We start from the raw sequence: 18,403 nt of genomic DNA on the forward strand, positions 1-18,403 counted from the left end.
AGTGTCATACTGCGCAAGAGGGGGTACACCAGTGCTGGTGTGGCCAGTCTGGTGCAATCAGTATTGTCCTTGGCTTGTCCTGTTTGATCTTTTGCAGAACCATCGAGAGGAGAGGCAGAGGGGGAAAGGCATAAACCAAGAGGCTTTCCCAGGTAAAGGACAGGGCATCTACTTTCCAAGCTTGACTGTGGGAAGTACTTGTGCAGGATTTGTCCAATTGGTAGTTCCGAGGGTTGGCAAACAGGTCTACCTCTGGAGTCCCCCATTTGTTCCTCAAGAGGTTGAATATTTTTGGTTCCAGTTTCCATTCGTGTGGGTCTATGAGATTTCTGGCTTAGGTTGTCTGCCAGTGATTTTAGCTTGCCTGGCAGGAACTGAGCTTCTTGGTGCACTTGGTAGCTCAAGGCCGTGTTCCACAGGGACATGGCTAGTCTGCAGAGAGGGTACGAGTGGGTCCTCCCCTGCTTGTTTATGTACCATATAACTATGGTGTTGTCTGTCTTTACCAATAGTTGTCCTGGAAGAATGCGGTCTTTGAAGGCCGTCAGGGAATTCTGTACAGCTAAAATTTCTTTTTGGTTGCTGGCCTTGTCTGTTGACTTGTGTTTTTTGGTTGATATGCAGGTGCATGTGTCTCAGGTTCCATTTGCCCTGAATGCACTGTCCTGTCAAGTGAGCCCCCCATGGATAGTCTGATGTGTCTGTCATTAGGGTTTGGGCGGCAGGGGGTAGAGTGAAAGGGAGCCCCTTGTTGTGGTAGCAGGCCTCTGCCCACCAAAGGAACTCTGTCTTTATACAAGGAATGATAGGAATCATTGATTCCAGGTCCAGAGAATGTTGACACCATAGGCTTTTTAGATACCATTGTAGTTTCCTCATATGCAGTCTTGCATATGGAATTAGTAGAATGCAAGAGGTCATGAACCCCAGGGCTTGCAGAGTTTTCCTTGCAGATAGCTGGGTCTTTGTGGCCAATAGTTTGAAGTAGGTTGTCAAGTAAACTTGTTTCTCTGGAGTGAGAAAAGCCATCTGGGAAGTGGTGTTCAAGCTTGCTCCCAGGAATACAATCTGTTGACAGGGTACTAGGTGAGATTTCTTTTAGTTTATGGTGTACCCCAGTAAGGTTAGAAGTTTCTTTATGAATGCCAGATGTTTTAATAGCAAGTCCTGGCTTTCTGCCCGAATCAATTGTCCAAGAATGGGTATATCTGAATATTTCTCTGCCTGCAAAATGCAATGGCCGGAGCTAGACACTTTGTGAATACCCTGGGTGCAGTAGATAAGCCAAAGGGAAGTGCAGAGAACTGATAAGTGCATGGAGTCTGCCCTGAAGCGTAGGTATTTCCTGCAGGATTCCCTTATTGGAATGTGCAGGTAAGCTTCCTTTAAGTCTGAGGTTGCCAACCAGGCATCTTTGCCCAGCATAGGAAGCAGCTGTTGAAGTGCTAGCATTTTTGATTTTGGGATTACCAGAAAGGTGTTTAGAATAGAGAGGTCCAGGATAGGATGCCAGGAGCTGTCTTTTCTGGGTACCAGGAAGAGTCTTTAATAAAAAAACATTGTCCCCTTTGTTCTGCTGGGACAGGTTGAATAGCTCTGATACTTAGAAGAGAGAGAAACTGCTGTTGGGCCTCCACCCACTGATTTGGGGGTAGGTCTGGCCAACCATTTGGGGATGGTAGGGTGTGGAAGTGGAATCTATATCCTTGGGAAACCATATTCAAAACCCATTTGTCCTGGGTAATGAGTTCCCAGTTTTTTGCATGCAGGGCGAGCTTTCCTCCTAAGGGAGCAGGCAGTTGAGCAGGGCTTGGAAGGGTTAAGGTTAAGTCATTGTGCCATTTTTCCATAGGGGGGTGGCTTACTACTCCCTGCTTTGGAAGTGGGAGCCCCCCACTGCTTAGGCCTGTGCATAGCCTGAGACTGTAACCTAGGTGGTCTGCAGTTTCTAGGTTTGGACGGAGAAGGCCTGGAAGAGACTGGACAGGACCAATTCTTTGAAGGCCAATGCCTACTAAATCTGGGAGGCTGTACTTGTAGGAAATCTTTAACAGTTTGCATAGATTTAGATTTTTCCCTCCATCCTTTTGAGGACTTCTGCTTTGTTGCCAAACAGGCGGTCTTGGTTTAAGGGAGCATCCAATAATTTAGCTTTAACATGATCTGGCAAGTTTTGCTCCTCAAGCCAAGCATGCCTTCTAAGTACAGACCCAGTGACAGCAGCCCTACAAAATGCTTCTAAAGAGTCAAAACCACATTGCAAAGTATGTTTACCAACTTGTTCTGCAGAATGCATTAAATCCTGTCCCTCTGTGTTCAGCACAGTCAGGAGTCAACATAATTTTCTGTTTAAGTGGTCCCATAATATGCTGCTGGTACTTTAACATATGAAACTGGCAATTTAAAGCCCTAATGGCCAAAGTAGCAGAAGTGTATACCCTTCTTACCCCATCTGTCCAAGGATCTAGAATCTCTATCAGAAGGGGTAGGATTTTTGGCAGCAGTAGCCTTAATGCCTTTTGGTCCTTGGGAAATGGTCTCTGGATCCGCAATCGGATTCTTGAAGAGGAACTTGAGAGAGTCAGTTACTCTGTTAATACCTTTCAGGTTTTCTGGGAGCTGAAGGTAAAGTGCCTGGGGAAAGGCTAGATTTCAAGAAAGCATCAACTATAATGTCCAGAACAGGAGGAATAGCTAAAGGCTTGTGTTGAGGAAGGAATAAGAATTCCCTAAGCCTCTTTTTGGAGTTAGAGTAATCCTGGCTTTCCCAGCAGAAATGCTCCCTAAAAGTGTGCAAGGTTTCACCAAAAGAAAAATCTTCTGGAGGGGAAGCAGAGGGAATGGAATCCTCTGCATCAGAATCTTCATAGGTAGATAAGGGCAAATCCTGGTAATCAGAAGGAACAGAAATATCACATTCCTGATCAGAAGAATCAGAAGGAAAATCAGTTCTAGGTCTCAGAGGGGGAAGGTTGGCTTCCCCTAATTAAGGTAACAAGGTCTTCAGCCATTCTAAGCATTTGTTTTTTTAGGCATATGGGCCTGAGCATGCGGTTTGGACGTTCTAGACATGGTGCGAGTTTTAGGCCTGGATGAAGAAGATGGCATCAGTTTAAAATGTAAGTCTGTAGGCCTGAATACACCCTCAGAAGCTGGTGCCTGCACATTGGCTCCGGACCCATCCAAGGTTGAGACATCTGCAGGTTCCATAGTCTAAGAAGCATCTCGTGCCATACCGGACTCCGAATGGGTCTCAGTAGAGGCCTGCAAATCTGAGGTAGCGAGTATCGGGGGCAGCGAAAGTGCCCCCACAGAGTACCGGCGGACTGGCGACTAGCTTACCGGAAGCACTGTCTGCAGTTTTGGACCTATGCAGTCTGTCTCTGTCTTTATCTTTACGTTTTTTTCGGAAGATCGGTAGTCGGATGGCTTAAAGAAGCCATTTTGGAGTACTGATACTGAGTACCAAAATAATTTGCTGCAAAGATAGTCAGATGACGAATAGTTCGGGTGAACAAGGCACAAAACCGACAGCGAGGGATGTCGTGGTCTGGGCCTAAGCAAGGAATGCAGTACAAATTAAAATCTTTATGAGGTATTTGCTTTCCACAGGTAAGACCATTGTTAACCTTTACTGATATCGGTTGGAGCAAGAAAAAAGATCCCCAATGGGGTACTTTTTTTTTAAGACTTCGGTTCTGAAACTCGAAAACGAAAATTTAAGAAGTCTGCCGACTGGCAGTTGTGAACTGCTTCTGCTTTGGGCACTGCACGGCAAGAAAGACTGATGTAGTGGCGTTGGCTGCATGTTTTATACCCCTGACGACCTGACATCATGTAAGAAGAGACAGCATCTGATGCAGGAATCCAAGACTCTGGTATTCAGGCTGGTCGAGGGCTACCTGCAGGCAGATGACCCAAATGTGATGACTGCAACAGTGAAACACTAAGAACATCCAGTAAATTTACTGGCAGATGTGATAAGTAAAAGGGAAAAAAATGTAACAGCATGAAGAAAACTCAAGTCATATTACAGTCATATCCTGGATAGATTTTTGTTCCAGAGGATCTTACAGGAAGACGACAAAATCAGATAGCAAAACATGATTATTAGCTGGCAAGGTCTATTATGCACATCAGTTAAGTCCGATTCTGTCTTCACACGTAGCACTGCATTCCATAATAATAAAGCGCATATATATATATATAGATATAGATATATATATATAGATATATATATAGATATGTATATATGTATATAGATATATATATATATATATATATATATATATATATATATATATATATATATATAAAATCTCAGATGCACCTTCTCATATAGGGCCAAATATACATCTCCATTTAGGACCATGTGCTACAACTACTCCAAACATGCCAATGTGTTAATTACAGAACCAACTAGGCTAACTTAATAGCTGGATTAAACTATACGGCATAAAACTGGCACAAATCTAAAATATCTCATCACTTGCGACAACTGTATCTTCTCACACCAGGGAAAAAATATAAATATGAACTGCGATACCTGTGGTTCTATTAAAGCTAGATTAAGTGAGCAAATTAATCTGTGCTCAGTGATCCCATAATACAATGTAGAGATTAATGGAAACAACTAAGCACAGTGATGATTTTGCAGGCAAGGCTTTGAAAATGTTGATTACAAGCAGAAATGCGGGTTCATTAGAAATCACACAACTCTAGCGCACAAAAGCACAGAGCAAAGGCTCCTAGCAATCTGTACAGGTTCTCTATCACCGAACATTACTGGCAGCTTTGACTATATGAATAGTGGAAACACCATAGGATGAGCATTGGAAAATAAAGGTAGCTCACCTTGTGATTAGACTTTTTAATGAATTCAGAGCACAGAAAAGGAACTGTTATGCAACTTTGGCAAGAAAAGCTCAATGTAAAAAAATATATACATACATATGTATCTCACATTCATACGTACACACACACACACACACACACACACACACACACACACACATATATATATATATATATATATATATATATATATATATATATATATATATATACACACATATACATATACACACACACACTGACAGCAGCTGCAATTCAATTTTTTGGGGTATGGTTTGGGGTGGGGGGGGAAGCAATGATGCCATTGCCCAAAACAGTAACAGCTCAGGTGTGAAAGCTGCACCTTCCTATGAACAAGTCTGAAATAGTTTCACAAGGACTATGAAACCTTCTCAAGTGAAAAAGAAATACATTACATATGGGAAAGGTAGACAAGTGTACAAATATTACAAAAACAAAACAAGTATTAAATGATATTTCAGTTTTTGTAAATATTATTTTAGCACTTAACATATCATTTAGCTGGTCATGTGTAGCACACATGAATATTGCCAGAGCAGAGGTCACACCACATGGCAATGTAGTAAACAGCTAAGCAGCCAACTATTTCAGTGCTTTTAAGAGTCAACTAACTGCATTACGTGAAAGAAATAATCAGTCTTTAAAAATGGAGAAAAAAAGTAAATAAAATACAGGACATTCACCTTTAAAAATAATCTCACCATTTACTTTTCACCATTAGCAAAAATGTGAAGTTCAACAGTTATTTTAAACATTCGCTCTTTTCCTTCACAAAACTGAAGTCGTCCTTCATATTTCCAAGTCGTTTCACATACTATATTGACAACTGAAACAGAATGTCCAAACACTACAGTTTGATATGCGTTACACAGTTAGTAATCAGTGTTAGTACCAATAAGGCCGATTAACTTCTTGTTAGTCCAGGTGTGGACAGCTTTTTGGATTTTCCTTGTACTTCGCCTTAGTGTCAATCTGCAAACTTTTCGATACTGTGTCGCAGACTGCAAGTTTCTGGTCATTAAATGATGATAGTTAGCGATTGCCTGCTCCCTGGAGGAAAAATAAAGAGCAAAAAAAATTACACATATTAGAGAAAGCTACTTAAGGTAACAAAAATCAAACATTACAAGGATTCCAGATTTTACATTTTGTACGGAAATAAGTATTTATCACATGTAACAGTTGCATTCTTACTTCCTTGAAGCTTTCTGTGGTGGATTTCACCCTTCTCACCAGTCACCCCTTGGCAAGGTTTACTGACATTATCTTGCACTCGAAGGTACATGCACTAACTATATCCCTGTGATCCCTGTGATTATAAGATCAGCATGAGCTACCAGTAAGGATATTTCCTGCAATGGAAGATATTTTATTTATTCATTAACATTTGTTGTCTATCTCGACTTAAGTTGCCCCTTTTCAGCATAGGCTCAGGGAGAAAGTAAGTGTACGAAAGGAACAAAAAGCAGATAGGAAAAATTAAAATGACTAGGAAATTTTAAAAATTTAAAATTCAATATATAAATAGAACAATAGTTTAAAGCAATGAAAGTGGAAAGAAGAAAGCAAGCTTTTAAAAAGCGAGGTTTGAGGAACAAAATAAAGATAAGAAAACCAGTTACAGGAAACAGAGGAAATAGGAGGAAGTGCCAGTACAGAAAGTTGTTAGATCATGCACTGGATAATAAGGTAGAGGTTGAAATAGGTAAGGAGATAAGTGAGAAGTTTGGTGAAGGTTGAGTATGAGCACATAGAAATATTTTCATGAACAGAGGCTGTGCAAGGTGCCAGTGTATGGCGTGAGGGTGGGTAAACGGAGATGCAGATAGGATGTGATACAATGTGAAAGGGATGAAAGGAAGAGAAAATTCAAGGTAGTGAGCTTGAAGATGTTGAAGGGGAACAGCAAGGTGTAACAAAAATAAGTGGGGAATGTGAGAATAGCAGGAAGTGGTTTAGACAGAAAGGGTGTTAGAGAAAGACTGTATATATGTGTCCTTAGATAAGGTGAAGGAATAGCATACCTTTTAATACACTGTGCATGGATAGGAATGTTTGTCTAGCCATGACATGAGTAGAAACAGTCATTTATTCATTAGGTGATGCTTTAATTGAGACTTGAAATATTTCACCTGAGGTATTTAAGGGCAAAGGGGATGACGTTCCCAATTTGAGGAACAGAAGGAGCAGCCAACAAAGTTGTTTGATTTAGTTTTATCTACTGAGTGAAGTGGTGCACTAGATGGGTAATATTAAAGGATGACAGTCATGCTAGGGCATTTTTCTCATTTGAGAATAAGGGTACAATGTGGACAATACTTGAGACAAAATCAGGGAATGAGGCAACTATAGTCAGCATAACTTGCTGTAGTACTAGACAATAGTGAGATACATTAACAGCAAATGTGGCTACTTTCTGTAGTATTACTCCAGGAGATTGCTCTGTGTTGCTTGAAAATAATGACTGCATAGGAAACAGTTGGAAGGAGGAAAGTCGAAGCAATGTACTTTCTAGCATTGCGCGTTTTTAAGTTAGGTTTTATGCTTTAATTTCTCCAAGTATTTGGGTTTCTAATACCATGACGGGAATGATTCTCAAGTCAAAGTACGATTAAAGTTCATGAAATCAGTACTTTATCAATCTTTGATGTTAGCCAAAAGTACTCTTTGCAGCACCTGCAATGTGCCCAGAATTGACTCCTGCAATTCATCCAGAGTTACATGTATCGGTAACGTATCTAAATACAACTAAATTCCTTTTATTAGACCCTTTGATGCTACTACTACGGGAACTGTCTGGGTATCCTTCTTTCAAACGGTCCTCATTTCTGCCTGCAGATCTTGGTATTTTATGACTTTGTCTCTTAGTATACAAGACACTGTAATCACTGGGTGTAGATATTTCAATGATCCATACTCCTTTTTGTCTTCTTTTCATGGACTGCTATATCTGGTTTACTCGAGCTTGTTTTTCAGCTGTTGGTAATGGGAGAACCCATGTAATATAAACTTCATTTTCTATAATGTTTTGTGGCTCATGCTTCCAGTGCTTCTCAGGTACTTCAATAGTGTAATGTTTGCACAATCCCCAGTGCAACAGTCTTGCTACATTATTATGCCTTTCAGTATACAGGCCCTTTGCCACCAGTGTATCACACCCTGCAAACAAGATGTGCGACCATTTCCAATTAAGTTTTACAAAACCTACATTTTCTGTTTCTCCAACATGTTCAATGGACTTTGTAAACCATCGTGCACATACTCCACTGTCCTGGGCTGCCAATATTAACCTTTCGTCTTTTGGTTTAAGTTCACCTGTCCTTAACCATTCCTGTGTCAGATCCTGATTGATATGAGGTCGTTCCAGGAGTTTTCTGTACTTGCAACTATTTTTATACCTTTTCCACATTTTTTAATTTTTTTAACTGATCCTTCACCTTATATTCTTTCTTTTGTTTTGTTTTTTTTGGCACATTCGGTTGCTGCTGGATTTTGGCCCACTTCCTGTTCGATTCCAATTCCCACTTGAACTTGACACAGATATGCTCCTGCTAAACTAAGCAGGGAAGTAATCTTAGATTTGTTCTCATGTTTTAAAACTTTCACTGTTTGGATCTTGTGAAGTCAGCAGATATGGATGCAGTTGTATGACTGCAGATCTGTACCTTTAAATGAGTTTTGAGGATGCCCATACCGCCTTCAGAAAGTACAGTTGTGTAAAATCTTATCATAACAGTAGATTTCCTTTCCTTCACTGCTGCAGTATTCCTTACATCTGGGATTCCCTGCCTCGGGTAGCCTGATGTGTGAGCAGCATACAAAAGACTCCTGTTGCTTTAAGGTATGCCGTACATCACATGTATGCTCCTCACGTAGTGTAGGGCATAAAGATGACATCCAGATATACCATCCTCAGAACTGATAGCCCCAGTAGGAATGCCAGTCTAAGGAAAATCAATAGGTAACCAGTACATCCAGGAGAGAAATGAACAATGGGGAGGAGGCAGTGAATACTGCAACAGTGAAGGAAAGGACATCTACTCTTATGGGAGCATTTTACACATCTGTACTATGTCCTTCCATTCACTGGTTGCAGTACTCCTTACATCTGGGAGATTGCCAAAGCTCAAGAGGAAACTTGGGAGAAGGCAGGACCAGCAGAGCCCTTAAGGAAGCCATGAAGGATTGCCCTAACAAAGCCAGTTCTAGCTCTGGAGATTTCATCCAACTTAGTGCTTAGCAAAGTATGCACAGAAGTCTAGGTAGCCGTTTCAAAAATAGTGTCACTATCCAACCCTTTGAAAAAAGCATCAGAAGAAGCCACAGCTCCAGAAGATTGAGTCGTTAAGAGAAGAAGGAAGGATCTTACCATGAAAAGTATAACAAAAAGAAATAGCCTTTGAGATCCAAGAAACAGTTTATTTGGATACAGCTAAACCTAGGGACCCAAGATGAAAAGAAACAAACTGATCAGATTTTCTAATGGACTCTGTTAGCCAAATAAAATCTGAGCTGTCTACACACACCCCAAGTATGCAGCACGATCTCACTGGCAGGTTGCCGAGAGGGGAAAAAAGTAGCAAATGAATAGACTGATTAAATGACAGCTCATTAAACCACGTTGGGCATAAAAAAAAAAAGGATTAGTATGCAGAAACGCCCTGTCCTTATGAAGCACCAAAAAAAGGAAGACAAGTCATAAGGGCTTGAAGCTCAGACACCCGACTGGCAGAAGTAAGAGCCAACAAAAGAATAGTCTTCCAACAACAATGTTCCAAGGAAGCTGAAGCAGCAGGCTCAAAAGGAGCCGGAGTCAGCTTCTTCAAAACAAAATTAAGATCCCGGGGGTGGGGGGGTAGGCTTCCTTGGAGGCCTAAAATGAAGGACACCTTTAAGAAATTTTTTGGCTTCAAATCTAGAAGCTAAAGGAGGAGATAAAGGCAGACAAGCAGAAATAGCAGTTAACTGGGCCCAATAGAGCAATTTACAGAAATAAAGAAACAAAGGAACATCCACAGTAAGTGGATCCAGGTTATGAGAGCGCCACCATGAAGGCTTGAAAAGGGCGGAGGAGAGGGAAGTGTGTTTGGAGAGTAAGCATTTTGAAGGAGGGAACTTTTAGAAAGTCGTTGAGATAGGAGAGGTCTAAGATGGTTTTCCAAGGACCTTCCTTCCTTGGAACCAGGAATAAGTGTGAATAAAAGCCTTTTCCCTCTTGAGCTGGAGGCAAGGGTTGGAATGTGCCCTGTCATAGGTTCATACTAGGCTATCTGCCCTAGGGCATTTATAAGCCTAGCCAGAGTGTGTTTGGCTTTCGCCACCCATTTTAAATTGATTTTGCTATGCCCTTTTTCGAGGTTAGTATACTGTGCCTCTGTTTAACAGTGACAGAAGTGATACCCGGGGTAAACCTACGATCTCCCATCCACTCATCAAGATTCCTCTTGAAGGGGGTCAATGAGGGACTCTGTCTAACCTGGACTGGAATTTTATTCCAGAGTGAAGGGAACCCTCTGGGTTATGAATCTGTCCCTCCAGCATGTCCTATTTATTTCAGTGCTGAGGTTCAAGTCTCTCGAGCGCGTAGCTCGATGGGATTTGGATTTTCTGAGGTGCAGCATGTCCATTAATTCCGGGTTGGACATGGCTTTATACGTCAGGCACAGATCGCCTCTGAGCAGGCGGTATACCACTGAGTAGAGCTGGAGTTTCTTTAACCGGGCAGCATATGGCATCTGTTTGAGCCCTTTGATCCTCTTGGTGAGGTACTTTTGAGGTCTTTCCAGTTGCTGCAGGTGTCTGGTAAGGTACATCCCAAAAGGGGCATTGTACTCAATTATGGGCCTGATGAGGGATGAGTAAAGAGGCATGATGACCTCCCTGATCTAGATGTGAATCCCTTCATGATTAGGTGGGCTATATAAAATGTTTTTCTAACCACTTTGGCCACGTGGTTGTCAAATGAGAGATTGCTATCAACTTGGGTCCCCAGGTCCCCAATTACTTCTTCTGTACTTAATGGATTACCACCTATGTGGTAATTTGTGGGCACTTTGTTTTTGCCAAAGGGGATGAGTATACACTTTTTGGCGTTTAGCTTGAGGCCATGGCTCTGGCAACAGTTGTCTGTTTCTATGAGGCCCTTTTAGAGGATGCTTGTGACGGCTGGAGAGTCGATTATGGCGCCCAGTTTGCAGTCATCTGCTTACTTGGTCAGCCACAGTCCTTCCGTGTTGGCCTGTACCTCCGAGAAATATATACCGAACAAGAGAGGTCCCAGGACTGAGCCTTGTGGGACGCCACTTGTAACTGGTTTGGAGTCTGACATGGCTTCAGCAATTCTAACCATGTGGGTTCTGTCCTTGAGCCAGTTTGCAACCCATCTAGTGACATAGGGGTTTATATTTAAGCTGGTGAGCTTATCTATAATGCCCGAGTGGGGTATTGTATCGATGGCTTTTGCGAGGTCCAGGTAGGCTGTGTGGACCACCTTCCCCTCGTCAATGGCCTTGGTGACTCTTTCAAAGAAATCAACCAGGTTTAAGAGGCAGGATCTGCCCTTAAAGCCGAACTGGGTAGGATCCAGTGTCTGTAGGTCCCCAATATCTTTATTTATGAGGTCCATGATGATCCTTTCCATAGCTTTGCAGACCAAGCTAGTCAGGCTTAAGGGCGATAGTTTCCAGGATCCGTTGAGGCACCACCTTTGTGGAGAGGGACCACTGTTGTTGTACACCACTCTTTGGGTACATATCCTGTAGTAAGGCTGAGATTGAACAGTAGTTTTATGTTTGGGTTTAGCTCTTATTGGAGTTCATGTAGGGGCAGCCGGGACACCTTCTGGTCCCATTGATGCTGTGTTTTTGCTTTGGAGAGGGCAGCTCTTACCTGAGCATCTGAGATGTCAGGGGGGGCAGCACTCTGCTGGGATAGATATTTGCCCTTTTGGTGGGGAGGGGTGGAGAAGTTTGCGCTGAACCTGTCAGCTAGGATGTTGGCAATGTCTGTGGGTTCGGTGTATTTTTTGTCATTTTGGACCAATTCTGAGCATATCTGGGAATTCTCACCCAGGTTCCTAACATAACTAAAGAAAGCCTTGTGATTATCCATAGTGTCCTGTGCAATTTTTCTCTCGAAGCTGGCCTTAGACGATTTTATGAGTGCCCGTAGTTTTTTTGCTAATACTAATCAGAGATGCCTTCCGGTTTTGGGATTTTGCTCCATCATGTAGTAGCTTCCTCCATCTATTGTATAGTTTGTTTATGGCTGGGGTCCACCAGACAGGACGTCTGCCTTTGGAGGATTGGGCCTTGGTTTTATTTGGGATTGCATGATCCATGCATTCCTGAAGGTGTTCATAGAATGCGTTTATAAAGGATTCTGCAGTCTGGGCCGTATTTTCCACAGGCCCAGGGGCTTTGAAGGATTCCACCTCGGTTTTGAGGAGTGTGAAATTTGCTTTAGAGAAGGGTTTCACTGTGGTTTTCAGGGCAGGGGGTGGAGTCGGGATGTGAATATCCAGTGAGATTAGTTTATGGTCTGATCTTACCAGTGAGGGATACACTTCTGGTCTGGAGCATAGAGTCCCCATGTTGGTGATGATCAGGTCCAGTATGTTTTCCCCTCTTGTGGGAGTGGTAACAAGTTGTTCCATAGCATTTGAGTTTATAAATTCCAGGAACCTTTGGGCTAGGTTGTTGGAGCTAGAGTAATGCTCCCAGTCTATGTTTGGGTAGTTGAAGTCGCCCAACATAATGGTGTTTGGAGACCCCTTCATATTTTCCAGTGTTCTCAGGAAGGCCGAGTGGGGTTCCTGGGTTTGGGAGGGTGGTCTGTAGCAGGCTATAAACTGGAAGGCAGTTTTACCCACTGTTAGGTACACATGGAGAGTCTCTGATGCTTCGTGCTGTGTCACCAACCTGGAGGTGTGGGTATCTTTGACGAATATTGATACTCCCCCTCCTTTTGTAGTTCGGTCCAAGTTTTGGGGCCGAAAAGCATGGTATGAGGTATAACCTGGTAGTGCTGGGGTGCTCTTGGGAGCCTTGAACCAGGTTTCTGTTACTGCACAGATATCTATGTTCTCCATGCTAAGGAGAGTTTCGAGTGCGTGCATCTTGAGGTTTAGACTTCTGGCGTTGAGTAGCATTACTCTTAGTTTCTTATCCCTTGTGATACCTATGGAGGTGGGTTTGTCTTTTGAGCCTTGCCTAAAAAAGGCACTATGGCGGTAGCAAGAGCCTTTGCCAATATCCAAAAGCCCAGGGTGACAGGTGCAAGCCATCCCTAGCGAAGCATTGTGGCTTGTCGAGCATGTCATCCCAGGCTGACAGGCATTGGATCCCCTTTGAATGACACCAATACTTAGCCAATTGTTGAAATTGATCATCTTGTCTTCATATTGTGGCATCATTCTTGGTGAGGGTAAGATGCTACTCAAGGTCAGGGTCATACCGGCCTGGGCTACATGCTCAGAGAGCTCCTCTATGTCTCTTTTCATGTAGTCCAGGGAGGTACATCTCAGGTCATTCACACCAGCATGGACAATGACAGAGTCATATTTGTACTTGCCTTGGAGTGACCTGAGTGCTTGTGTTATGTGGCGGATCCTAGCGCCCGACAGGTAGCTCACCGTGACCTTCTCCTTGTTCACACTGGTGAGGGACGCCAGTGTGCCTGACGATAGAGCCACCTATTAAAAGTGCATCAGGTGTGTTGTTTAGCCTTAAGGGCTGTGACTGTTCGGCACACTGGCTTTGTGAGCTATGTGTTGCACGTGTTTTGTTTTGGGGTAGCGGTTGCTTGGGTGTCTGCTTTGGAGGTCTCTGCTGCTTAGGCAGATTTTTATTTAGAGCCTCTGAGTATGTTTGTGTGTGTTTGTGTGTTTGGTTTGCTGTCGTGGTAGGTCTATGTGAGACTGGAATTGTAGTGAGTGTGGTTTCCTTCTCCTCCTGACTGGTTTCGCCAGTACTGAGTTGAGAGAGCTTAGCCTCCAGTATGGCTATATGGTTGCATCTCTCACATGTGTTGGAATTTGTTGGGAGGAGGAGAGGGTTGTCTGTGTAGATGAGGCAGTTGTAACATTGCCTCAAGATTCCCAGATTCACCAGCTGGACCGGAGAGGAGATTGACAACTGACCTTTGGACATGCTAGAATAGTATTGGGAATTCCTTTATAATTGAAAAAAAGGGCCAATGGGGAACAAGGTACTCAAGGGGAGTTTGTGAGGGTGTAGTGCTTTTAATATTTTAGTGCTGACTTATATAATTGCTTTAGTGAGCAAGTGCCAGGTAACTTAAATGCAATGTGTTACAGGTAACAAATGCAAAAATGACAAACAGTAACTTTCTTTCAAGTGAAACAAGGAAATAAGTACAGTAAGCAATGCAGATATCACTAGGGATCCACAGAAGCACTGAAAAGCCGTGTTTTAGGTGGAATTAGCTTTTCAGGGAAATAACAAGCAAACAACAAGCATACAAATAAAGCTCAATTCAGCAGGCCTGGATCTAGTCTATGCTACAGCAAACAAGGTGTACCAATTTCAGTAAGAAACAGTTCAAATATGCAGGCACTATAAGCCTGTAACCAGAAATTCCCAGCTCAGAAGGGCAGAGTCCAGCCTCTCCTCCCACAAGAGTGCAGACCACGAACCCTTTTAATGTAAAATAACTGGCCTGAAGCCCAAGTGCTTAAAACAACAACTGGCCTGAAGCCCAAGTGCTTAAACTAAAAGGCTTAGAATGAGGTTTTGCAGAACTGAGGGAAAAGAGGGGTTCCTGTTCCTTTGGAGGATATCACAGAAGGGGGCACAGTGTGCCAGACCATGATGTATCCCCTCTTTATGATGTTTAGGGCCCAGGAGTATTGATTGATGAGTTCCCAGGAAGGAAGGGTAAGGTGCAGGAAGAGGAAAGGGTGTCCAGATTGCCAGAGGAGTCATGAGGAAGAGCCTATTCTATAAGAAAAGGGCTGCTTAGTGAGCTGGGAAGATGATGCCGAGGAAAACTGGTTAATTTTCTTGGACTCTTTTTGAGTTTTTGTTTGGGGGGGGTTGCCTGCGTACAAAGACCTGTTTTTGCGAGATAATTCCTGTGAAATTTAGGCACATGGGAGACCAAAATGTGTTTAAGGTCTTTTAGTCCCTTGCTCTTTTGTAGGGATTTGAATAATTTTGTGTAAGCTTTACCAAAAACAGGGGGAATGTCCAAGGGCGCACCTATTAGTTTTGCTTTTATGTCCTCAGGGAGGGGATGAAGCCTTAGCCAGGCAAATCTTCTTAGGGCAGAGGAAGAAGCTGCAGCTTGTGAGGTGGCCTTTACAGCATTGCAGCTGCATTTAAATGAATGCCTGGCTATCTGATAGGAGGATGCCAAGGCTTTGTTCTCAGAGTCTGGCATATCTGACACTAGCTTGGAAATCTGAGAGGAGTTCTGGATTGTACTTGGTCATATGGGTCTGGTAAGTTCAGTGATCTGAACGCTAAGGTGGTTGAAGTATAAATTTTCTTGCCCATCCTCTCCAACTGTCCACTATACTTGTCCAAAGGGAGGAGGGAAGTAGAAGGAAGTGACCTGGAGGCCTTATCAGAGGCTACTGAAATCAGAGGGGTCTGCCACAGGAGCCTTGAAAAGGAAAATGCAGTCCTTAGGTACTTTTGTAGTACCTGTCCGGCTGCTTTTTCGGAGCTGTCAGGATGAGTGGAAATGGGTGCAACGACATCTTAAAAGGCTGGAATAACTGGAGGAATGGCAGAAGGGCTAGGGGACTGTACTTTGAGAAGGTCATAATAGTGCTTTTGGACCTCGGGCATCTCTGTACTGTCCCACTTAAAATGATTGCGCATCCTAGAAATGGTCTCCCCAAAGGAAATTTCCTCCATTGGAGATTCTGTTCCATTCGAATCTTCAGGAGAAGAGTCTAAGGGTTAGGGGCTTTGGAATGAGTAGTCCGGTGAATCACTGTCCTCTTCAGCTGAGGAATCTTCCTCTGAAGTGTCTTGAGGCCTGGGTCGTTTCTGAGGGTAGGTAGGCCAGGCACGAGAGGAAGCTGGCAGACTTGAGGAAGGCCTTATTACCATGAAGGCCTTAAGGTCGTGTGTGAAATTCTGCCATTCCTTCTGAGGGTCTGGATGTGGAGAGATATATTTAGTTTTTTTGTTTATTCTTAACAGGGGTATCCATCCTATGCAAAGGAGGAGGGTTGGACATAAGCTTACATTCGACCAGGTCCAAATCAACATCCTCTCTAACCACGATCTGGGTAATTCCTCTGGGGGCTTCAGACAAGATAAACCTGGGCTCCTCTACTCATCAGGAATCAATGTCTGTGTTGCCTGGCTGGACGTGTGCTGCATACATCTGGTACCAAGACATCCACCTGCAAGACGGGCTCAGCCTGAGGATCCAGAGCCGTGACAGAGTGTATCCGTGCTTTCATGTGCTGCAGGAAAATATCGAGAGGCACAGCTTCAGGCTTTGGTTTTTTGGCCTTACATTTAACAGGCTCTGTCGTTGGGTCCGAGGAACTTGCCATAGCGCTCTTAGCTAAAAGCTTAATCCCAACTAGACAGCAAGAGACAATAACCAACTTCGGAGGGTCTTAGGCAGAAAAGACTGACAAACTGAACAGTTTTCATGGTTGTGTTGGGGACCAAGACAGAAAAGGCACTGGGAATGACTATCCTTATGTGGAATCTGTCTTCCACAGTCAGACTTCCCTTTCCTGGATGACCTTAACCTCATTCAAAAATAAGACAACAGTAAAAGACAAAAGTTCCCCCAACGGGGCACTTATCTTTATAGAAGAAAACTATTCCGGTAGCAGAGCGCCGTCTGGGACTTGCTATCCAAATGGCAACAAATAAGTTCTGCGGATGGTGCATGTGTACGTCTCTTATGGCAGATGCCTGATAGTGGCCTACGTCAGACCTACCATGCACCCTAAGGTAGCAAAAGAATTTGATATACTTGCTGACGTTGGGTTGTCGCCTTTGCAGGCAACTCCCTCATGTAAAGAATACTGCATACAAATGAATAGAAGAACATCCCTGGATTTAGAGACAACTGCTGGATCCACCACAGAAGTTTCTTCTTGAGACAAAGAAGAGAAACTACAAAGTATAAGGGATGTACATGTTGAAGCCAAACTGAAACTTTCTCATGTGGAGGTTGGCCAGAGGGAGCATAGAGATGGTAGGTACCATAAAACTCACAGCTCTGAGAAACTCCTTTGCTGTAATGCAGACCAGAGGAGGGAGAGTTTGAAAGAAGGAAATGAGAGTTAAGGCCTTGGGAGGAGGCAGGTGACAGCATAGCAACAGTTTGAATTCTGCAGCCTAGAAAAGCATGATCCTGAGAAAGAGTCAGAGAAGACTTTTTGAAGTTTATTGTAAACTCCAGGCTCCGAAAAAGGGGAAATGGCAAAATGAAGATTTTGCAACAGTATCTCTGGAGAGGAGGCCTGAAACAGCAGGTTGTCAAAGTAAGAAAAATGCTTGGATCCACTGAAGCTTGCAAAAAGCAATCAGAAGAAAGGCATTTGGTGAATACTCTTGGAGCACTAGAAAGATCAAAGGGAAAAGTAGAGAACTGAAAAATGCAAGGAAGCAGAGAAAAGCAATAACTTCATGAAAAGGGGATAGATCAGACCATGGAGATAAGCATCCTTGAGATCTAGAGACGCCATACAAGTCGGAGGAAGCAAAAGAGGAAACATTCAAAAAGTGGGCACCTTCAGAAAAGTGCTTGTATGAGAGAGCTCTAGAATTGGTTTCCAAGTACCCTGTTTTCTGAGAAAGTACAGTTGTGTACACTTAGCATAAATGTAGATGTTCGAGTGTATTTACTGTTGCAGTCATTACATTTTGGACATCTGCTTGCAGGTAGCCCTCAGTCGGCCTGATTAACAAAGTCTTGAGTCCTGCGTCGGTTGCTGTCCCTTCTTCCATGACGTCAGGGGTATAAAACATGCAGCCGACTCCATTACATCAGTTTTTCTTGCCCCAGATTTCAGGTGTCCCTTAATGGGAAGCAATTAAATACAAAAGTACAAAGATATACCTCCCAAAAAAAAAAAAAAAAAAAAAAAAAAAAAGCAAATGCACCAAAAAGGCTTTTAAGCATAGTAAAGGAATAAAAGTTATGTACTCACCATAACATTCCATCTGAATAGTTATACAGACACCACCACTGTTATGTGGTACATAAACAAGCAGGGGGTACACATTCTTACCCCCTCTGCAGACTAGCCATGGCATTGTGGAACACAGCCTTGAGCTACCAAGTGCACCTACAAGCTCAATTCCTGCCAGGAAAATTAAATACACTGGCAGACGGACTAAGCAGAAAAAACTCATGGACCCACACGAGTGGAAACTGGAACCAAGGATTTTCAACATGTTGACAAGCAAATGGGGGAGCCCAGATATAGACCCGTTTGCCTCTCCCCAGAACTACCAATTGGACAAATTTTGCACAAGGACTCCCCACAAACAAGACTGGAAAGTGGATGCTCTGTCCTTCAGCT

The 18,403-nt window shown here is 43.1% G+C and overlaps 1 protein-coding gene across 1 annotated transcript in view; it reads right to left on the reverse strand.

Annotated features, from left to right (window-relative positions):
* Nucleotides 1-5,088: 5,088 nt before the first annotated feature.
* Nucleotides 5,089-18,403, reverse strand: part of PIMREG (PICALM interacting mitotic regulator) — a 329,894-nt gene continuing 316,579 nt past the window's right edge. Inside the window, exon 5 of the mRNA XM_044054255.1 lies at nucleotides 5,089-5,925. Within this exon, the coding sequence (XP_043910190.1) occupies nucleotides 5,748-5,925 (178 nt within the window). The 3' untranslated portion in view covers nucleotides 5,089-5,747. The remainder of the gene's footprint in view (nucleotides 5,926-18,403) is intronic.

This window comes from Protopterus annectens, chromosome 13.part0 (genome assembly GCF_019279795.1).
Source record: "Protopterus annectens isolate FY-2018-M chromosome 13.part0, PAN1.0, whole genome shotgun sequence".
Taxonomy (NCBI): Eukaryota; Metazoa; Chordata; order Ceratodontiformes; family Protopteridae; genus Protopterus; species Protopterus annectens.